Raw genomic sequence first — 17,431 nt, 5'->3', positions numbered from 1 at the left:
GTAGGGGGGTGTTTATTTGCGCCATGTGCGTTGTCTGAGCCGGAAGTGACATGTCAATACCTATGTAGGGGGGGCTGATGCGCGCTGACATCAGTTCTTTTCTTTCCGCAATGGCCAAAACTCATCCAGGTAAGAGCTATCCCCATAATTATTTTTTGACAGACTTTTTTCGATCTTTTGTTGAGTTTTTTTGAGGATTTCCTCCTGGTGTGAGTAGGATAATGTCATCTAGAATGATAGGATTCAAGCCCTGCAGAGCCTGTCATTGCGCGATGTCTGTGACGGATCCACACTTTGTCTGCCTTTGGTGTCTGGAGCACAACTACCACCCGAAGTCGTGCTCAGAGTACCACTTCATTCATCTGAAAGCTTTGTGGGTGAGGTCACTAAAGTTCATGGGGGCCTGATATTCAACTCACAAATTGAGGTCCTGGTCGAGAGGAAGGTCCTGGGACCAGTTGCGGTTCCCGAAGTGCTCATCATCTCACTCCAAGTCCTCTGGGTGGTTGGGTATGTCGAGGCAGAAGAAGAGCATGAGGTCGAAGCAGTCTTCAACTTCTCCTCGTCCATCGACTCACATGAGGGAGTGTAAGTATTCAAGGCCTGGTTCCGCAGATCTAGCACCTAGGCCACCTCCGCGCCTCCCTGACTTTCCAGTAGCCGTAGTGACCCTCGTCAAGCTTAAGGAGTTGTATGAGGCCCTGAACTTCATTTTTTGGGCGACCTGACCCCTCAGACACTCCTTCAGGCCCCTCAGAGTTGGAGGGTGTCCCATCTGGTTTCATGCTAGCTGCACTGGCCTCTTCAGTGGGCCCCCAAGGATCCATACCTGGATCTGGCCTGGTACCGGCTGTACATTTTCAACCTTCCTCCGTTCCGGTCCTGATGCGGACGCTCCTGGCGGCGCCATACCCTTTGTGATCCTGACACAGAGCCAGAGGGGCGTTGCCCTACGCCAGCAGAAACTTTGCTTCCTAGATCAGAGCTTGAGGCCGATTACCTTCCTTCAGCCCCCTGGGAACAGTGGGAGGGATAACTGGACCCTGCACACCAGGCCTATGGAGATGATCCAAATGTGGATTGGTGTGAGGAACTGGGTGAAGCCAGTGGATTGGATACTTCTCCAGGTACTGGTCTGCTTTGTCACCCTACCGTGGTTACAGAGGAGAGTGCCTTATGTAATTGTGGTGCGGAGGGTGGCTGATGTCCTTGACCTTCAGCTGCCCTCTGTAGCAGTCTAGATTAACATCTTGACAGATGTTACAACCTGGAGTTTCTTAGTCTAAAGTTATTTTCTTTTGCCAGTCTTGCACTGCAGCCTGTGAATACCACATGTTTTTTTGGCTTTTGCTACCATACTTTGTGGATACAGTTGCGCATGTGCTGCCACAGGTCCCGGAGGAGGCCCGGTCAGTGTATTCTCAGGTTTTTGCCAGTGGGAGAGATGCAGCAAAGTTCACAATATGATGAAGACGCGACCAAACCACTGGGCAGAGCAGTTTCAGCGACTGTGGCGCTGAGATGCCACGGCTGGTTGAGGACATCTGGCATTTTGGGATATGTCCAAGCTTCCCTTATGGACATGCCCTTTGATGGCACCCATCTTTGGAGACCAGGCATATTCAGCCCTGGAGCACTTTAAAGACTGGTGCTGCGATCAAGCCCTTGGGGCCTCTTTGTGCCCCCATGTCATCCACAATCTGCCTTTCGTATCTATGGAAGGGACTTCCAGCCTTGCTAATTCCCTCCCAGCCAGGGAGCTGTGCAGGCTTCCCAGCCTCCGTGTGGCTGAGGAAGTGGTTCCCACAGTCCTCGTGGGTCAGGTAGCCAATGGTCTGATCAGCCACATTCCTCAGCCGCCCACACACTCCACCTCCCACCCATGGCCAGCTGCAGCAGGATTTGCCATCACTTGCCCCACTGGCAGTCCATAACTTTGGACAGGTAGGTTTTGCAGATTTTCAGAAGGGGGTACTCCCCTCCATTTTTGATATTACCCTTCCCTCCATGTCACCATTTCACGACCAGCTGACTGATGATCTGTCCCTACTCTGTGAGGAAGTTGCAGCTCCCTTGGTCAAGGGAGCGATAAAGGGGGCTCCAGTGCCAGAAGTAGGCTGTAGTGCTATTCACACTATTTTGAGGTTCCCAAAATGAACAAAGGCCTTCATCCTATTCTAGATCTTTGAGCCATCAGAAGGAGAAATTCAAAATGCTCAAGTCTTTTCTGCCCTGGACCCAGGAAAATGGATGGTAGCGTTGGACTTACAGGATGCCTATTTATCACATTTTGAGTGCTGCCTGCCTACCAGCGCTATCTGCAGTTTACAGTATGCCTCAAGCATTTTCTGTTTGCCATGCTCCCTTTTGCCTTTAACCGCTCCCCTCTGGTGATGGCAATGGTTGCAGCCCATCTATGGAGATCAGGGGTGCCAGTCTTCCCCTTTCTTGACGTTGGGCTGTTGAAGGCAAGCTTGCCCCAGGCAGTTGTCTCCCACCTTTACACTACAGCTGACCTCCTGCTCTCAGTGGGATTCGCAATAAACATGCCGAAGTCACGCCTGACTCTGATGCTTTCTGTCATCTGAGCTGTTCTAGACAAGGGGCAGTTTTGGCCATACACCCAAACGAAAAGTCAATGATATTCAGACTATGCAGTGGGACTTGAAGTTCCAGTGGGCGCAGCATCAGAAATCTCTAATATGCAGCAAGACCTGATGGGAGGAGAGTCTGGGGGCAGCACTAACGGTTAAGCAGGGGGGTGGGGGGGGGGGGGGGGGGGGGGTCAAGCATGGTGCTGGAACAGGTGAAGCGTGTATCTCAAAATGCCTACCTGAAGTTTACGCAGTTCAGTTGTTGACACCACACCAGCTGCACAGGATGTAAGGAAATGCCTCCTTGGCATGGTTGCCCCCTGACTTTTTGCCTTTGCTGATGCTATGTTTACAATTGAAAGTGTGCTGAGGCCTGCTAACCAGGCCCCAGCACCAGTGTTCTTTCCCTAACCTGTACTTTTGTATCCACAATTGGCAGACCCTGGCATCCAGATAAGTCCCTTGTAACTGGTACTTCTAGTACCAAGGGCCCTGATGCCAAGGAAGGTCTCTAAGGGCTGCAGCATGTCTTATGCCACCCTGGAGACCTCTCACTCAGCACAGACACACTGCTTGCCAGCTTGTGTGTGCTAGTGAGGACAAAACGAGTAAGTCGACATGGCACTCCCCTCAGGGTGCCATGCCAGCCTCTCACTGCCTATGCAGTATAGGTAAGCCACCCCTCTAGCAGGCCTTACAGCCCTAAGGCAGGGTGCACTATACCATAGGTGAGGGTACCAGTGCATGAGCATGGTACCCCTACAGTGTCTAAACAAAACCTTAGACATTGTAAGTGCAGGGTAGCCATAAGAGTATATGGTCTGGGAGTCTGTCAAACACGAACTCCACAGCACCATAATGGCTACACTGAAAACTGGGAAGTTTGGTATCAAACTTCTCAGCACAATAAATGCACACTGATGCCAGTGTACATTTTATTGTAAAATACACCACAGAGGGCACCTTAGAGGTGCCCCCTGAAACTTAACCGACTATCTGTGTAGGCTGACTAGTTTTAGCAGCCTGCCCCAAACCGAGACATGTTGCTGGCCCCATGGGGAGAGTGCCTTTGTCACTCTGAGGCCAGTAACAAAGCCTGCACTGGGTGGAGATGCTAACACCTCCCCCAGGCAGGAATTGCCACACCTGGCGGTGAGCCTCAAAGGCTCACCTCCTTTGTGCCAACCCAGCAGGACACTCCAGCTAGTGGAGTTGCCCGCCCCCTCCGGCCAGGCCCCACTTTTGGCGGCAAGGCCGGAGAAAATAATGAGAAAAACAAGGAGGAGTCACTGGCCAGTCAGGACAGCCCCTAAGGTGTCCTGAGCTGAGGTGACTCTAACTTTTAGAAATCCTCCATCTTGCAGATGGAGGATTCCCCCAATAGGGTTAGGATTGTGTCCCCCTCCCCTTGGGAGGAGGCACAAAGAGGGTGTACCCACCCTCAGGGCTAGTAGCCATTGGCTACTAACCCCCCAGACCTAAACACGCCCTTAAATTTAGTATTTAAGGGCTACCCTGAACCCTAGAAAATTAGATTCCTGCAACTACAAGAAGAAGGACTGCCTAGCTGAAAACCCCTGCAGAGGAAGACCAGAAGACGACAACTGCCTTGGCTCCAGAAACTCACCGGCCTGTCTCCTGCCTTCCAAAGATCCTGCTCCAGCGACGCCTTCCAAAGGGACCAGCGACCTCGACATCCTCTGAGGACTGCCCCTGCTTCGAAAAGACAAGAAACTCCCGAGGACAGCGGACCTGCTCCAAGAAAAGCTGCAACTTTGTTTCCAGCAGCTTTAAAGAACCCTGCAAGCTCCCCGCAAGAAGCGTGAGACTTGCAACACTGCACCCGGCGACCCCGACTCGGCTGGTGGAGATCCGACACCTCAGGAGGGACCCCAGGACTACTCCGATACTGTGAGTACCAAAACCTGTCCCCCCTGAGCCCCCACAGCGCCGCCTGCAGAGGGAATCCCGAGGCTTCCCCTGACCGCGACTCTTTGAACCTAAAGTCCCGACGCCTGGGAGAGACCCTGCACCCGCAGCCCCCAGGACCTGAAGGACCGGACTTTCACTGGAGAAGTGACCCCCAGGAGTCCCTCTCCCTTGTCCAAGTGGAGGTTTCCCCGAGGAATCCCCCCCCTTGCCTGCCTGCAGCGCTGAAGAGATCCCGAGATCTCTCATAGACTAACATTGAAAACCCGACGCTTGTTTCTACACTGCACCCGGCCGCCCCCGCGCTGCTGAGGGTGAAATTTCTGTGTGGACTTGTGTCCCCCCCGGTGCCCTACAAAACCCCCCTGGTCTGCCCTCCGAAGACGCGGGTACTTACCTGCAAGCAGACCGGAACCGGGGCACCCCCTTCTCTCCATTCTAGCCTATGTGTTTTGGGCACCACTTTGAACTCTGCACCTGACCGGCCCTGAGCTGCTGGTGTGGTGACTTTGGGGTTGCTCTGAACCCCCAACGGTGGGCTACCTTGGACCAAGAACTAAGCCCTGTAAGTGTCTTACTTACCTGGTTAACCTAACAAATACTTACCTCCCCTAGGAACTGTGAAAATTGCACTAAGTGTCCACTTTTAAAACAGCTATTTGTGAATAACTTGAAAAGTATACATGCAATTTTGATGATTTGAAGTTCCTAAAGTACTTACCTGCAATACCTTTCGAATGAGATATTACATGTAGAATTTGAACCTGTGGTTCTTAAAATAAACTAAGAAAATATATGTTTCTATACAAAAACCTATTGGCTGGATTTGTCTCTGAGTGTGTGTACCTCATTTATTGTCTATGTGTATGTACAACAAATGCTTAACACTACTCCTTGGATAAGCCTACTGCTCGACCACACTACCACAAAATAGAGCATTAGTATTATCTCTTTTTACCACTATTTTACCTCTAAGGGGAACCCTTGGACTCTGTGCATGCTATTCCTTACTTTGAAATAGCACATACAGAGCCAACTTCCTACACAGGATATTTCTGAGCATGGCCTTAGTGTGCCTGTGCTGCTGCAATTGCAATGCTACCGTTTTAACATATTGTGTGGTGCTGTCTGTCATTGGTGCAAGTGTGGGTATGGGCAATGGAACTAATTTCCGCCGTCTGCGTACACCTGGCCCTTACTCCTCTATTGTGCTTACTGGGAGTTGCCAAACTGACTCAAGGCACCACGCTCCACATTAAATTGGTAGACCTGGCCACGGCCCTGTTTAAGCGCTTAATTACCATGTCCTAGGAGGCAGGTCATCTCCTGCTATTGATAGTTGGCTCTGCATAGCCGATAAGTGGGCTTTGGCAGAGGCCGACGCCATGTCACGGGATCTGAAACTGCGGGGAGGCTCACAACTTGCCACACTCTGGTACACATCCTTAAATGGTCCAACAAGCTGGTATCCTGTAGAAAGCTGTCCCTTTATGTGCTAACTCAGTACTGTGTAAAGGGGTTCCCCAATGAGTGGACTGGGCTTGCTAGGCAATCCCAAAGTGCTTTATTTGGAGGTAGTGTGGTCAAGCAGCCTTAGGCTTACCACAGCAGAGTGCAAAACCTGTACAAAGGCACACACTGGTCAATAAATGAGACACTAATAAAAAAATGAGATCCACACCAATTTATAAAAATAGCAAGTATTTTTTTTACATATGTTTAGGCATCAGAGATTTTTTTTTCAGGCAAGTATGTTTTTAAATAGGAATTCTTTTCACTTTAAAAAGTGGACACTGCAGTTTCTGCGTTATGCAGTGCTCTCCTATGGGAGGAAAAACAAGTTCTGCAAACAGGTAGAGTACAGCGACTTACAAGACCAATCTCCAGGAGTTAAGGTGAGTCCAAGGTAGCACCTGCAGTACAGCAGCATTGGGCATGGGGGCGGCAGGGTGCAAGACCGCGTCGGGTCAATCGAGATTGGTCACTGCGGAAAAAGGCTGCAAACTGGCCAACCAACACCGGGGCTCAGGCCTTGCGATGCTCAGACACAGGTAGGCACCTTTGGCCCTCTTCTGCGCAGCTCAAGGGCAACACGTGCAGAGGTGGCCTTTGGTTTCGGGTTTTCCTTACTGGAGCAGTTGCAGTAAGGTGTGGGGCTGCATGCAGCGGATGCAGGCGTAGTCGAGTCCAGGAGGGGTGTAACCACAATTGACTCTGACTCAGTAGGGCTGGGGAACCTAGTTGACAACATTGGTCCACTTCAACTCTTGGGAGGAGAAGGTGGCTGCAGTGGTAACTTCAGGTGTCCGGGTTTGGCTGTTCAGAGGCTTCGGAGTCCCTTCTTTTGTAGTTTGTTGGATAACAGGTCCGCTGTTCACGGAAGGTCTTGAGTCTTTGAGGTCCTCCTGGGTTTCAGGAGTCACAGCTGCAGGAGTCGACTTTGGTGCCGATTTTGACAAGGGATGCAGACAGGTCGGTGAGGTTGGTACCAGCTCAGCTGCTTCTTTTCTCCTCTTCTGATTTCGAGGCTCTTCTGCTTCCTTGGTGGTCTTACGTCATCAGGATTGGCTTCTCCGGTGCCAGGGGCTCCCCTAAAAACAGAATTTAGAGACTTTGAGGTTGTGTAGGGTAGTAGTAATGTGCCCTCTGGGTGCATGTATTGGTAAATTTAACATTGGTATTGGTGTGGGTTTACCAATACGAGATGCTTGAAACCAAACATCCCTATCTTCAATTAAGCCATCTTGTAGCTGGGGAACTCACATTGACCAATGTCCTGCACGTGTATTTGAAAAGCCTTTCCTATCCACTTACTATGACAGTTGACAAAGACCTAGCAGGGGCGTATCTGCTTGTGTAGATATGCCTTCACATGTAATATAATGCACCCTGCCTTACGGCTGTCATGCCTGCTGTAGGGATGACTTGCATATATTACATGCATTGTTAGGGGGCATGGCCCACAGCGATGTGACATGTTGGGTTTCATTTGGTCTGCACTAGGCCATGCACCCGGCAATGGCGGTCTGTTGTGTGCTTGGTGAGGGGTCCCGTATTTTCTTGTTTCCCTGGACCGAACGAGTTGTTTGCTGCCGTGGACCTCGGCTAACTGGCTGTTGACATGGTCCTGATTTATTTATCATTGCGCATTTCATTGCCTGCACTGTGCTGTAATTGTCATGTCTGAGACATGATGTTGCAACTTATGAAAATGCCAATAAAGAAATATTTTTTTAAAAAGGGCAATCTCTCTGACGTGGTCCAGATCTTGGAGGGAGCTGCACAAGTTCTGCCGTGGTGGTTAACGAAGCGCTGTTGGGTAAGAGGCAGATCTTTGGCCCTTGCAATGGAAGCTAGCTATCTATGCAGTATACCAAAAGTAGGGGACACTGTGCAGATAGTACAGGCCATCCTTACTGGTTTTCAGGGGTAAAAGTAACTAGATATAGTCTCTACCAGATAAGGTATTACCGTAGGTAAGTACCTTTTAAATCAAGTCTTGTCAGTTGCCTTCTGCTCTGCTGCTTTTGATTTAGTAAACAAGGGGGTGTACTCTCAACAGTATCACTGGGTTCTGTTTATTGAAACGTCTGTACACTTAGAGGTTTGGTGGTGATGAGTCTGCTATACAAACCCCGCAGACCTAGTCTGAGAGTATGTGTAGGAAAGGTGTTCGCCTTATTCGGCCAATGAGTGCCTCTCCCAGTTCATTGCTACTAGAAACGAGGTACATGCAGCAAATTCTGCTGTGAATTGCATAATGATTGAAGAGCTTTATTTTTCGCTGCTAGATGTGGAAGAACTGTGGGTCATCCCCAAACATAAGAACCACAAAGTATAACCACTATCCTTCCAGAGTATCTTCTTTATGTGCTTGGATTGCCTTAAACCTGCTTTCTAGTCCCTTAAGACATTTGTGCAATAATAGATACTGCTTAACATTTACTTGTTTGCTATTGAGGTACAAAAAATAGTTTATGTACCACTTGTGTATTTTCAACTGAACGAAATAGTCGGCAATTTTTTAAAAATGTTTTATACTACTGTGAGATTCAGGCTTGTCTCACTGATTGTACAACAGGCCATATAATATGAATACAATGCATTAGATTACCACTCTGAACTAAATTAGCTTATTTAAGATAGCAAAATGTCCTTGTGGGCCCTGTGAATTGGTCACATCTGTTTCTGGCCTAGCTGCCCCTCCAACCACACACCCTCAGTATCTAGATCATCTTTTTTTTTTTTTTTTTAAATTCTTTATTGGCATTTCAAATATTGCAACCTCTGCCCACATGCGAGTGCATCGGTTTATCAGCACTTACGTTCACATTACTTTCATCAACATAACAATGGTCAGATGGGTTATATGTCATATTGGAACTCTGATAAAGTCTTTGCTCCATTAATACAATAAGTTGATTGACCAGTAGCGTTAAAATCATTCAGGGTGCCGCCAAAACATAAAATCACTATTTCCACAGAACTAATAGCAGGAAAAAAGAGTTCTTTTGGAGGGGTGGCGGGGGGGGGGACGCCAAGGATACATGTTACATCTGACATTTAGGTTTCTGGGATGGTGGGGTTACATGCTAGACCCAATTTTACCCCCCCCCCCCCCCCCCCCCCCCCCTCCGGACAGTTGCAACCGTCATTATCATTGGTAGCCACCCCTGGCCATTAATCATAGTCATTACGTTGGGGCTTCTAGTTTGTCCAAGCTGTTCAAGCACATAAGTATCCCACATTCTGACATCTCCAGCTCTCCCTCTTATTTGTACTTCACAGGATTATGGCATCTGTTGGGGATGTGCTGCCTTCCAGGACATTGATATCTGGGGCTTAGATAGGGCCACAGCCAGGCCTAAGAATTTCAGATAGTGTTTGGTGCATTTCATCCGTTTCGTAAAATCCAACAAGCCTAGCAGGGGATCAGGTGCCATCTGTATATCGGTCACTTCTGAAATATGCTTATCACCAACACCCAAACCTGTGCTAGTATTCGGCAGTCCAACGCCATGAATAGAAACGTAGAATCCTGGTGCCTGCAACGTGAGCACAACGGGGCTACGCTTTTGAGCATCTTGTAGAACAGTGTTTGTGTAAGGACATTCTGTTGAGATAACTGAACTGCGTGAACTTCATTCGGGTGTTAAGCAAAAACGCGCTTAACCTGCTCCAGTGCCATCCCCCACTGTTTATCTGTCAGTGCCACCCCCAGTCACTCCTCCCACTGGGGCTTACTGCGCAGTGTGTGGTCTTTGTCTGAGGCCTGCAGCGCTGCTTATAGCATCGTGACTGCCCTTTGATCTATTCCATGTTAGTATGCACTGTAGCCAACAGTGTAGTTGTGGCTCTTCCTGTCCCACTGTCAAGTATCTCTCACTACTAGCAAACACACTGAGTTAGAAAAGGACCGGCTCTTAGCTCTTATGTTTTGCAGGTCTTGAACGGATTGCAGGGGGCCCTCTTCATAGAAGCCACCAATTTGGTTTATTCCTGCCACGCGGCTGGGTCGTGCGCCGCCAGCAGGGGTTTCATCCCTGGTATGCTCAACAGTGGTACCTGTGGTGGTGCGTACGGTACCTGTCTACGCCGAGGCTGAATATGTGTATTCCAACAGTGTTAGGCTACTCGTGCCAGTCTGTCCAGTCCCCTGGCTGGGCCACCAGGTGTCAGCAGCCAGTCCAACTTTGGTGCCCCAAAGTTCATCCTTGAATGCTATGCTTTCCACAATTGCATCGCCAGCAAGCCACCGCATGGGCCACTGTAGCTGTGCCACCACGAAATGGAGTTCAGGGTACGTGCCCCCAAACTCACCACAAGTGACTGCTGGAGCGTTTGACTGGACACTTCTCCCGATATTAAGTCAGACATCACTCTCCTTAATTCTCCAAAGAAAGAATGTGACCGTAGCAGACACTCCAGTGTGCATCCTTGGAAAGCCAGGGAGGCCTTATACTCAATGTTACGGAGTCTCCATGTCTTGTCTCTGAGCGGTCTGTGGAGTTCTGTCAAGCATGCGTGTGCCTCAACCAGTGTTATTGCATCTAACGGACTCCCTTAGTTGTGTTTTTTAGTCCGATACTCTGCGGAGTTGCATGACTATCTTCATGGCATCCCATTCTATTCCCTTGGACCCATGGATCCCTCATTCTCTTCAACTTAGTGAAGCATATGTGTACTAGTAGTGTATTTGTAGACTACGTCAAGAAGAGCTTCTGTCTCCATGTTGGTATTGGTGCCTGAACACACCACCACTCCGACCGCCCCTATCCACCCCCACACCTTCCCAAGCATGAGCTTAAAAGGGCTACGGTTTTTGATATGGTGCAGCCCAGGTATTGGGAACCAACCAGCGTAGGCCAGAACTCAGTTATAGAAAATGTTATCTAGTCTGGTGTGTACTTTGTGCCCAGGACAAAAGTATGAGTATTCTGCCTCCCCTGGGTGATCTATCCTGCAGATGTTGTGTAGTTGTGCTGCCTCTATCTAAAGTGCCTTGTCGCATGGATTCCCTGTGTCCTAGGTAGGGTGGATTCTGAGCAATCCACGTCTGTGCAGTGTATACAGTTAGTCCCCACCCCAAATTCCTGGAGTCTGGTAATCCATGAGCATGGATGGGGACAGTGTGGAAGAATTCACATTGTAGCTTTTTAGGCGCATACAGGCATACCATTGAATGGTTGACCATTTAGTGCACCTTCTTGCAGAACATTTCGTGCAGCTTTCTACCAGCACGATGCTTTGTACAAATGGCACCCCCAGGCAATCCAGATAAGAACTCCCCTAGCATAAGCTCGATACCTGGTTCCAAATACAAGCCCCTCCAGTGCCCTGGTACCTGCTCAAGTTGCATGTGTGAGGTGTCTCCTGGATGCATGAAATATGTATGTAGCTGCATCTAAGGTACACGTACACCTTGTCTCACCGAGGTAGCCATGCCTCTGATATTCCAGGTCAGTACATTATACGTTGTAGCCATTATTATTAAGGAGAACCCAGGACTTGGAACCTGTGTGGTACCCTTGCGCATCTCCCACCAGCTCTGACGCTCTGCCTTCCATTTTTCCACCTCATTGCTGCTCCACCTCGCTGGAACATAAACCTGAAAAACTGTGATAGAACAGTAACTCCCACACCCTTGGCTTAGACGCAATTGTACATCGCCATTTCAGGATCCGGGCAGCCAGGAACGTAGTTATCAGACAGTCTTGAAGGAAGTATTGGGTCCCTCTGACTACTCAGGGAAACCCAGGAAGCAGATCCTGTTGGGCCGTGAGTGCCCCTCAGCGTTCTCCACCTGCACTTGGAGGTCCTGCAGCTCTGCCTGCAATGACTTCAGTTGATCCTGCATGGCCACCAGAGAAGGTTGCATTGTAATCTGGAAGGATTCTGCCTTGTCCACCCTTTCTGTGAGCATGCTGTGGTATGCTTGTAGCAGACATGTCTCTACTTGAATCACCCCAAATTGTGGCTTCCATGGTAGTTTGAGTTGTGGATGGCTTGTAGTTCCTTGGTGTAAACCGCGTCCACCGGTGCAGGGGAGGCAGTCACCATAGCCATTATGGATTTCTGGTGCAGGAGCCTGGGGGCCTTCGGCTGGACCATACCTTAACAACTACCATCACAGTGTCTCAACGTAGGAGTTAAGGATCCCAAACTCCTCTTGGAGCCCAGTAACATATTCTGACTTCTGAGCAGCAAGTGGTGAGAAGAACAGCTAAGGTCTCATCAGGCACGGTCCCTCAGTCCGGATTGTTAAAATAATCTTGGGTCCAGGACTCATTAAAAATAAGACAAGTTGCAAAATCCTTAAGCAGATGTATGAAGTGATTTAGGGGCGTTGACTGTTAATGGTTCATGATCTCGCAGTAAATGTACTACCTTGGAAGTTTCCATTCAGGTCACCCGACTGTATGTCTCCCAAGTGGTAATGGTATTTCTCTTTTGTTGGCCTTAAGTGGTGCCCAAAAGACAACACTTTGGTACATGCAAAAGGTCCAATTTTTAACCCTTTCTTTGGGAATTTTTAACTTCCCACAAAATATTTCAAGACAGCAGTTAAAGTAGTAAATAAGCCTCCCGGACTGTTCTTAGGAAAGTTGCATTTCCCAAACTATTTTGGGACTGGGATTCGAATAGTGCCCAGGGTCTGCAAAGTCCACTGCCCTGAGGACGTCTTCATCCAACAATTTGGCATAAACAATTATTTGTGGATTACTCCTCTTACATGACCATTGGTTTGAAGTTCTAGAAAGAAGTCAGTGGAAGTTATTGACCAGTCAGCCTACTGCCATAATCACTTTAGGCATTAGGAATACTAAAACGCCTTGTCATCAAAAGAAGTTGGGGGGGGGGGGGGGGGGGGGGGGGGGAGAAATGGGAATCCGAAAGTAATAATCAGTGACTTAATTTATGTAGCGGTTTCTCAAACCTGTTTGTAGAGGGGTTTGATTGCCTTCTATGGGCAGATTCACAGTTCTAATAGGAATGTTGGAACCAAGAGTGTGTGAGCTCCCAGCACAACTGAACTTGGCTCAACTTATTCTCCTTTTGTCACAGTTGAATTCCTAAGAATCAGGAGTTATGATAATCATCTCTCCGATAGAAATATCAAACTCATAGCTTTATGGCTTTTGCTAAAGTCTTGTTTTGTTTTTCTGCCAGTATAATCGAGGAACACTTAATGGGACGACTTTTCATTGTGCAGTAAAAAAAAAAAAAAAAAATGCATTTGCCAGATTCAAAATGATTTTAAAAATCTCATTATTTGAATATTTCTGTTGGTTCCATTCTTGCAGGGTGAGGTTGAACAAATCGCGATGATGAAACCTAAAGGTCAGACTGAACATGATGAAGGCATGCTGGAGTATTTAGAAGATATAATTGGATCAGAAAGACTGAAAAATCCCATTCAGGTGTTGTGTCGCAGAGTGGAGCTTTTGAATGAACAAAGAGGAGAAAAGGTGAGGTTGTTTTTATCACTTGAATGATCTTGAAATGGCTACTAAAATTGTGCTCACTGTCGTGTTTTATTTTGATATTAAGCAGTAGTACCCTCTCTCACTGCCACTTTTTCAATCTCAATCTTATTCCACTTTTCATCTTGTAGTCTCCAATGACAACAGTAGTATAACCCAAAGTCCCTTGCAAAGCTATCATGCTGATGGATGAGTATACTTTTCGCACTTCAATTTCTACCATCAGAAAGTACTTATGGCATTCTGTCCTTTGGTAGGCTAAATGTCTGGAGCTCAAACACCTGCTAATGTGTCTTAAAACCAAGTACCTTTGTTCTCTGCATTTGATTCTATCCCAAATCACACTGCACTGAAAGAATAGAGGCATGCATAACAGCAGGATCTTAAACACTTGGTATAAATTTGACAATGGATCTCCTTGCCAATTGTTTTTTGTAATGTGCCGCTGGCTACCGTTGAAATAATTGTTTTTTAATTCCTTCTCACTTATCCAAGATGGATTTGGTTTTTGAGCCTAAACTTTTCTTAGATTAATGGCTTGCCAATTATATCTACATACGAGTCTTTACTTGGTCATTGTATCAATATCCCATCTTAACTTAAGCACCCTATTTGAACCTTTTAACATTCCACACAGGGTAACAATTTTGAGTAAAGAGAATACAGTTCCAGTTTTTTACTTTTATAGATGCTTTTTTAATAACTTTATGTAATATTGGCATGAGATCAGTGCCAAACGAGAATTATTTTTTTCTGATGGAGACCAATCACCACAGATTCCACATTTTGTGAATTTATCCAGGTGCTAGTCTGCATCTGGAACCTTTACCAAAATTCCTTCACACATAGGCAGGTGGCATTGTGCTGCTCCATATCTGGTAAGTTCTAGTCCTGATAGAATGTCAGGCCCCTACATGTGCCACTTATGCTCTATGCCTTTCCTTCCTTTCCCTCTCTACAGCATGGATCCTGAGCTATCAGTGCTCTCTTTTGACAGACTTTTACCAACAGGCAAAACTATTTTTCCTCTTAGCATACAGTGTGTACATATTGGCCTTATAACAACAGGGTTTAAGCCATGCTGTGACTGTCCCTGACAAATGTCTGACAGACTCTCACAACTTCTGCCTTTTGTGCTGGTGCATATCGCATGACTAACTTGTACTCTGCGTGCAAATGGATTGCAAAGTCAAGTTAGCGGTCACTGAAAGAAGTAGTAGTACTAGTCAGTGTCATGGACACACTTTTGTTCACATGGCTACTCGCGTGAATGTTGGAAGTTGCAGATTTCAGGTAAGTGGAGAAAATCCCACAAGCATAAGATGTCGAATCATGGCTCCCCATCATCCTGCACCATTTGAATTGCTGTATGCCCCAGGTAACTTGGGCTACTGAGCAGTTCCGCTTAATGGACTCCAGCAATGTTCCTGCTCAGCCTTCCCTTTGAGCAGACTGCTAAAGCGGACAGCCCCAGTCACTTGAAAGAGGCTGAGGAGAAAATCTGTGGTATCCCACTGGTGCACTTTCGGGCCCCAAGAATCCAAGGTTGCTGCTAATCGGTACCCCGTTGGTGGAATTGTCCCAGTTGCTGACTGTGCCACTTGATCTCTGACAGGGGGCAACTCCTCCCTGATGCACAGCACCACAAACTCTAGCCTCGACACAATGTTGGACATCCTCCAAAGTACTATGACCAACACCACCGACCCGAGCCTCCACGCATGTTGAAACGAAACAGAATCGATCATTTTATTGGAAGCGGGCTCCACCCCGATAACCCTACCCTCTACATTATGCTCAATCTAATCCAGAAACTTACCAAAACTGTGACTACAGTGAGCATAGAGGTGATTTTTTGGGGGGGATTGTCACCTTTTTGAAGTGCTCTAGGGTGCCAGTTATTTGGACACCTCACCAGAAACTGGACTTTTATCCCCACACCAGGCTGTGACCATTAAAGACTCCTCCGTTGCCTTAGTGATTTTGGGGTGGGAGGTACAGTGGTCCTTGACCTTACCCTACTTACTCAAGAAGTGAAGATAAATAGCTCAGACCTTAGATGTCATGATATGGAAAAATACGCAATCTGCTCTGGTCGGGACATGCATGAAAGCACCCTTTTTGAGATGGTTGGCCCCCACTTTTTGCCTGGTTTCTGATGTGGCTTTGACTGCTAGTGCACTGGGTCCCTGCTAATCCGGTCCCCAGTGCCAGATGTCTCTCCCCAAAACTACATTTGTTTTCCACCATTGGACAACTCTTTAACTATCACTCTAAGTCCCTAGTAAATGGTACCCCTGGTACCAAGGACGTGGGGTTCTAAGGAAGGTCTTGAGGGCTGCAGCATCAATTGTGCCACCCTCTGGGATCCCTCACCTAACCCACACTGTGCGGCCATTGCAGACTGCATGTGTTAGGGCAAGGTAAATTGAAAATACGACCTGTCACACACCCCTGTGTGCCAGGTCCCCTATCCATGCATGTGTTTGGTGTAGGTCACTCCTAAGTCATGGTGCATCTATGCACATGTGAGGACATATATGCATGAACAGATATGTCCCTACTATGTCTGTCGATTCTGAGATCTAGTAAGTGCGGAGGGAAGCCATTTTAAATGCATGTGCTGGACACTGGTCATTAGGAGGACCCCAGCTACATGATGGCTTCTCTAAATCCTGGAATGTTTGGTATCAAATGTCTCAGAATAATAAACCCTCAATGGACGAATTGATGGATTTATTTAAAAACATGCACCAATAGCAAAGGATAAGAGGAACAAAAGTGCACCTATGTCCAGGAGCACCCAAAGTCTACTACCTACCTGTTTGTTGTCCCCGACTGGCTTACTAGCCAGAGCCTGCAGCATGTTTTCACAAGGATCAAACTCCCATAGGAAGCTATTTGGCACCCTACAACTTACTGCACCCACCTGCCTGGAGTGACCTGTTGGTGTGGTTCTGATCAGTGCCCAGTATATACATTAACCCCCTGAGATTGGCTATGTAAGTCGTTGTTAACCCTATGTTTGCTGAACATTGTTTTTCCTTCATAGGATTACATTGAGAGAACTCTGAAAATGTCATTGTCTATTTTTGAAACTTCCAAATATTTATGCTTAAAAATCTACTTGGATGATTACAAAGTTCTTGGGTTTGAAACATATAAAAAACTGTTACTTTTCTAAATTGGTCTCGGATTTATTCATTGAGTGTGCCTCATTTATTGCCTGTGTGAGGACAACAAATGCTTAGCACTAAGCTCTGAAAAGCTTAATTACTTGCCCACACTACCACAAACACAGCATTAGTCCTATCTACTTTTGCCTCTAAATACCAATTGGGGATCCACTGGACTCTCTGCACAGTGCACTTCATTATAGTGCACTGTATAAAGTGCCAGCTTCCTACAGGACACAGCTGACTGTCTGGGAGGAGCAGTGGGAACCAGTGTCTTGCTTCGGCACCTCACCTAGTTTTGCTCCATGGAATTTTCTTCTGATGTGCAACAAGCCCTAACGAATGTGCCCTTTTGAGGGCTTGAAATTATTTGAAGCAAAGGCTGACTTACCGTTGGAAAGATTTAGAGAGAGCAAGGCCACTGCTAGCTCTCTGGGTGTAGCTGAGCTGGCTCAGCAGTTCGCCCTAATAGCGCCTCTTTTAAGGCTTTGGTAGGTGACATCAGCAGAGGCAGCACCAATACCTGGCTCAGCAGCAAAAGACGTGCCAGTCTTTTCAAGGGTGATGCCGGGGAGTAGGCAGCCTCCAGAGACAATGGGCTACCCAAACCCCAACTCCCATCACTGTAGCAAAATGCTTCATATTGACCTTGGTGGCACACAGTTGCTCGGTGGTACCCTGAGTCACCTTTTAACTCCTGGGTGGCGGAGCATCACATCCGACCGATTGGGGCTAGTTGTTACTCCTT

At 47.6% G+C, this 17,431-nt stretch overlaps 1 protein-coding gene across 1 annotated transcript in view; it reads left to right on the top strand.

The window, feature by feature from the left end:
• SMC4 (structural maintenance of chromosomes 4) overlaps positions 1-17,431 on the top strand; it is a 451,201-nt gene that overhangs the window by 33,291 nt on the left and 400,479 nt on the right. The window contains exon 6 of the mRNA XM_069213253.1: positions 13,328-13,492. Coding sequence (XP_069069354.1) covers positions 13,328-13,492 — 165 coding nt within the window. The remainder of the gene's footprint in view (positions 1-13,327; positions 13,493-17,431) is intronic.

The sequence above is a fragment of the Pleurodeles waltl genome, chromosome 11 (assembly GCF_031143425.1).
Source record: "Pleurodeles waltl isolate 20211129_DDA chromosome 11, aPleWal1.hap1.20221129, whole genome shotgun sequence".
NCBI lineage: Eukaryota > Metazoa > Chordata > Amphibia > Caudata > Salamandridae > Pleurodeles > Pleurodeles waltl.
This window is presented reverse-complemented; position numbering and strand designations above follow the sequence as displayed.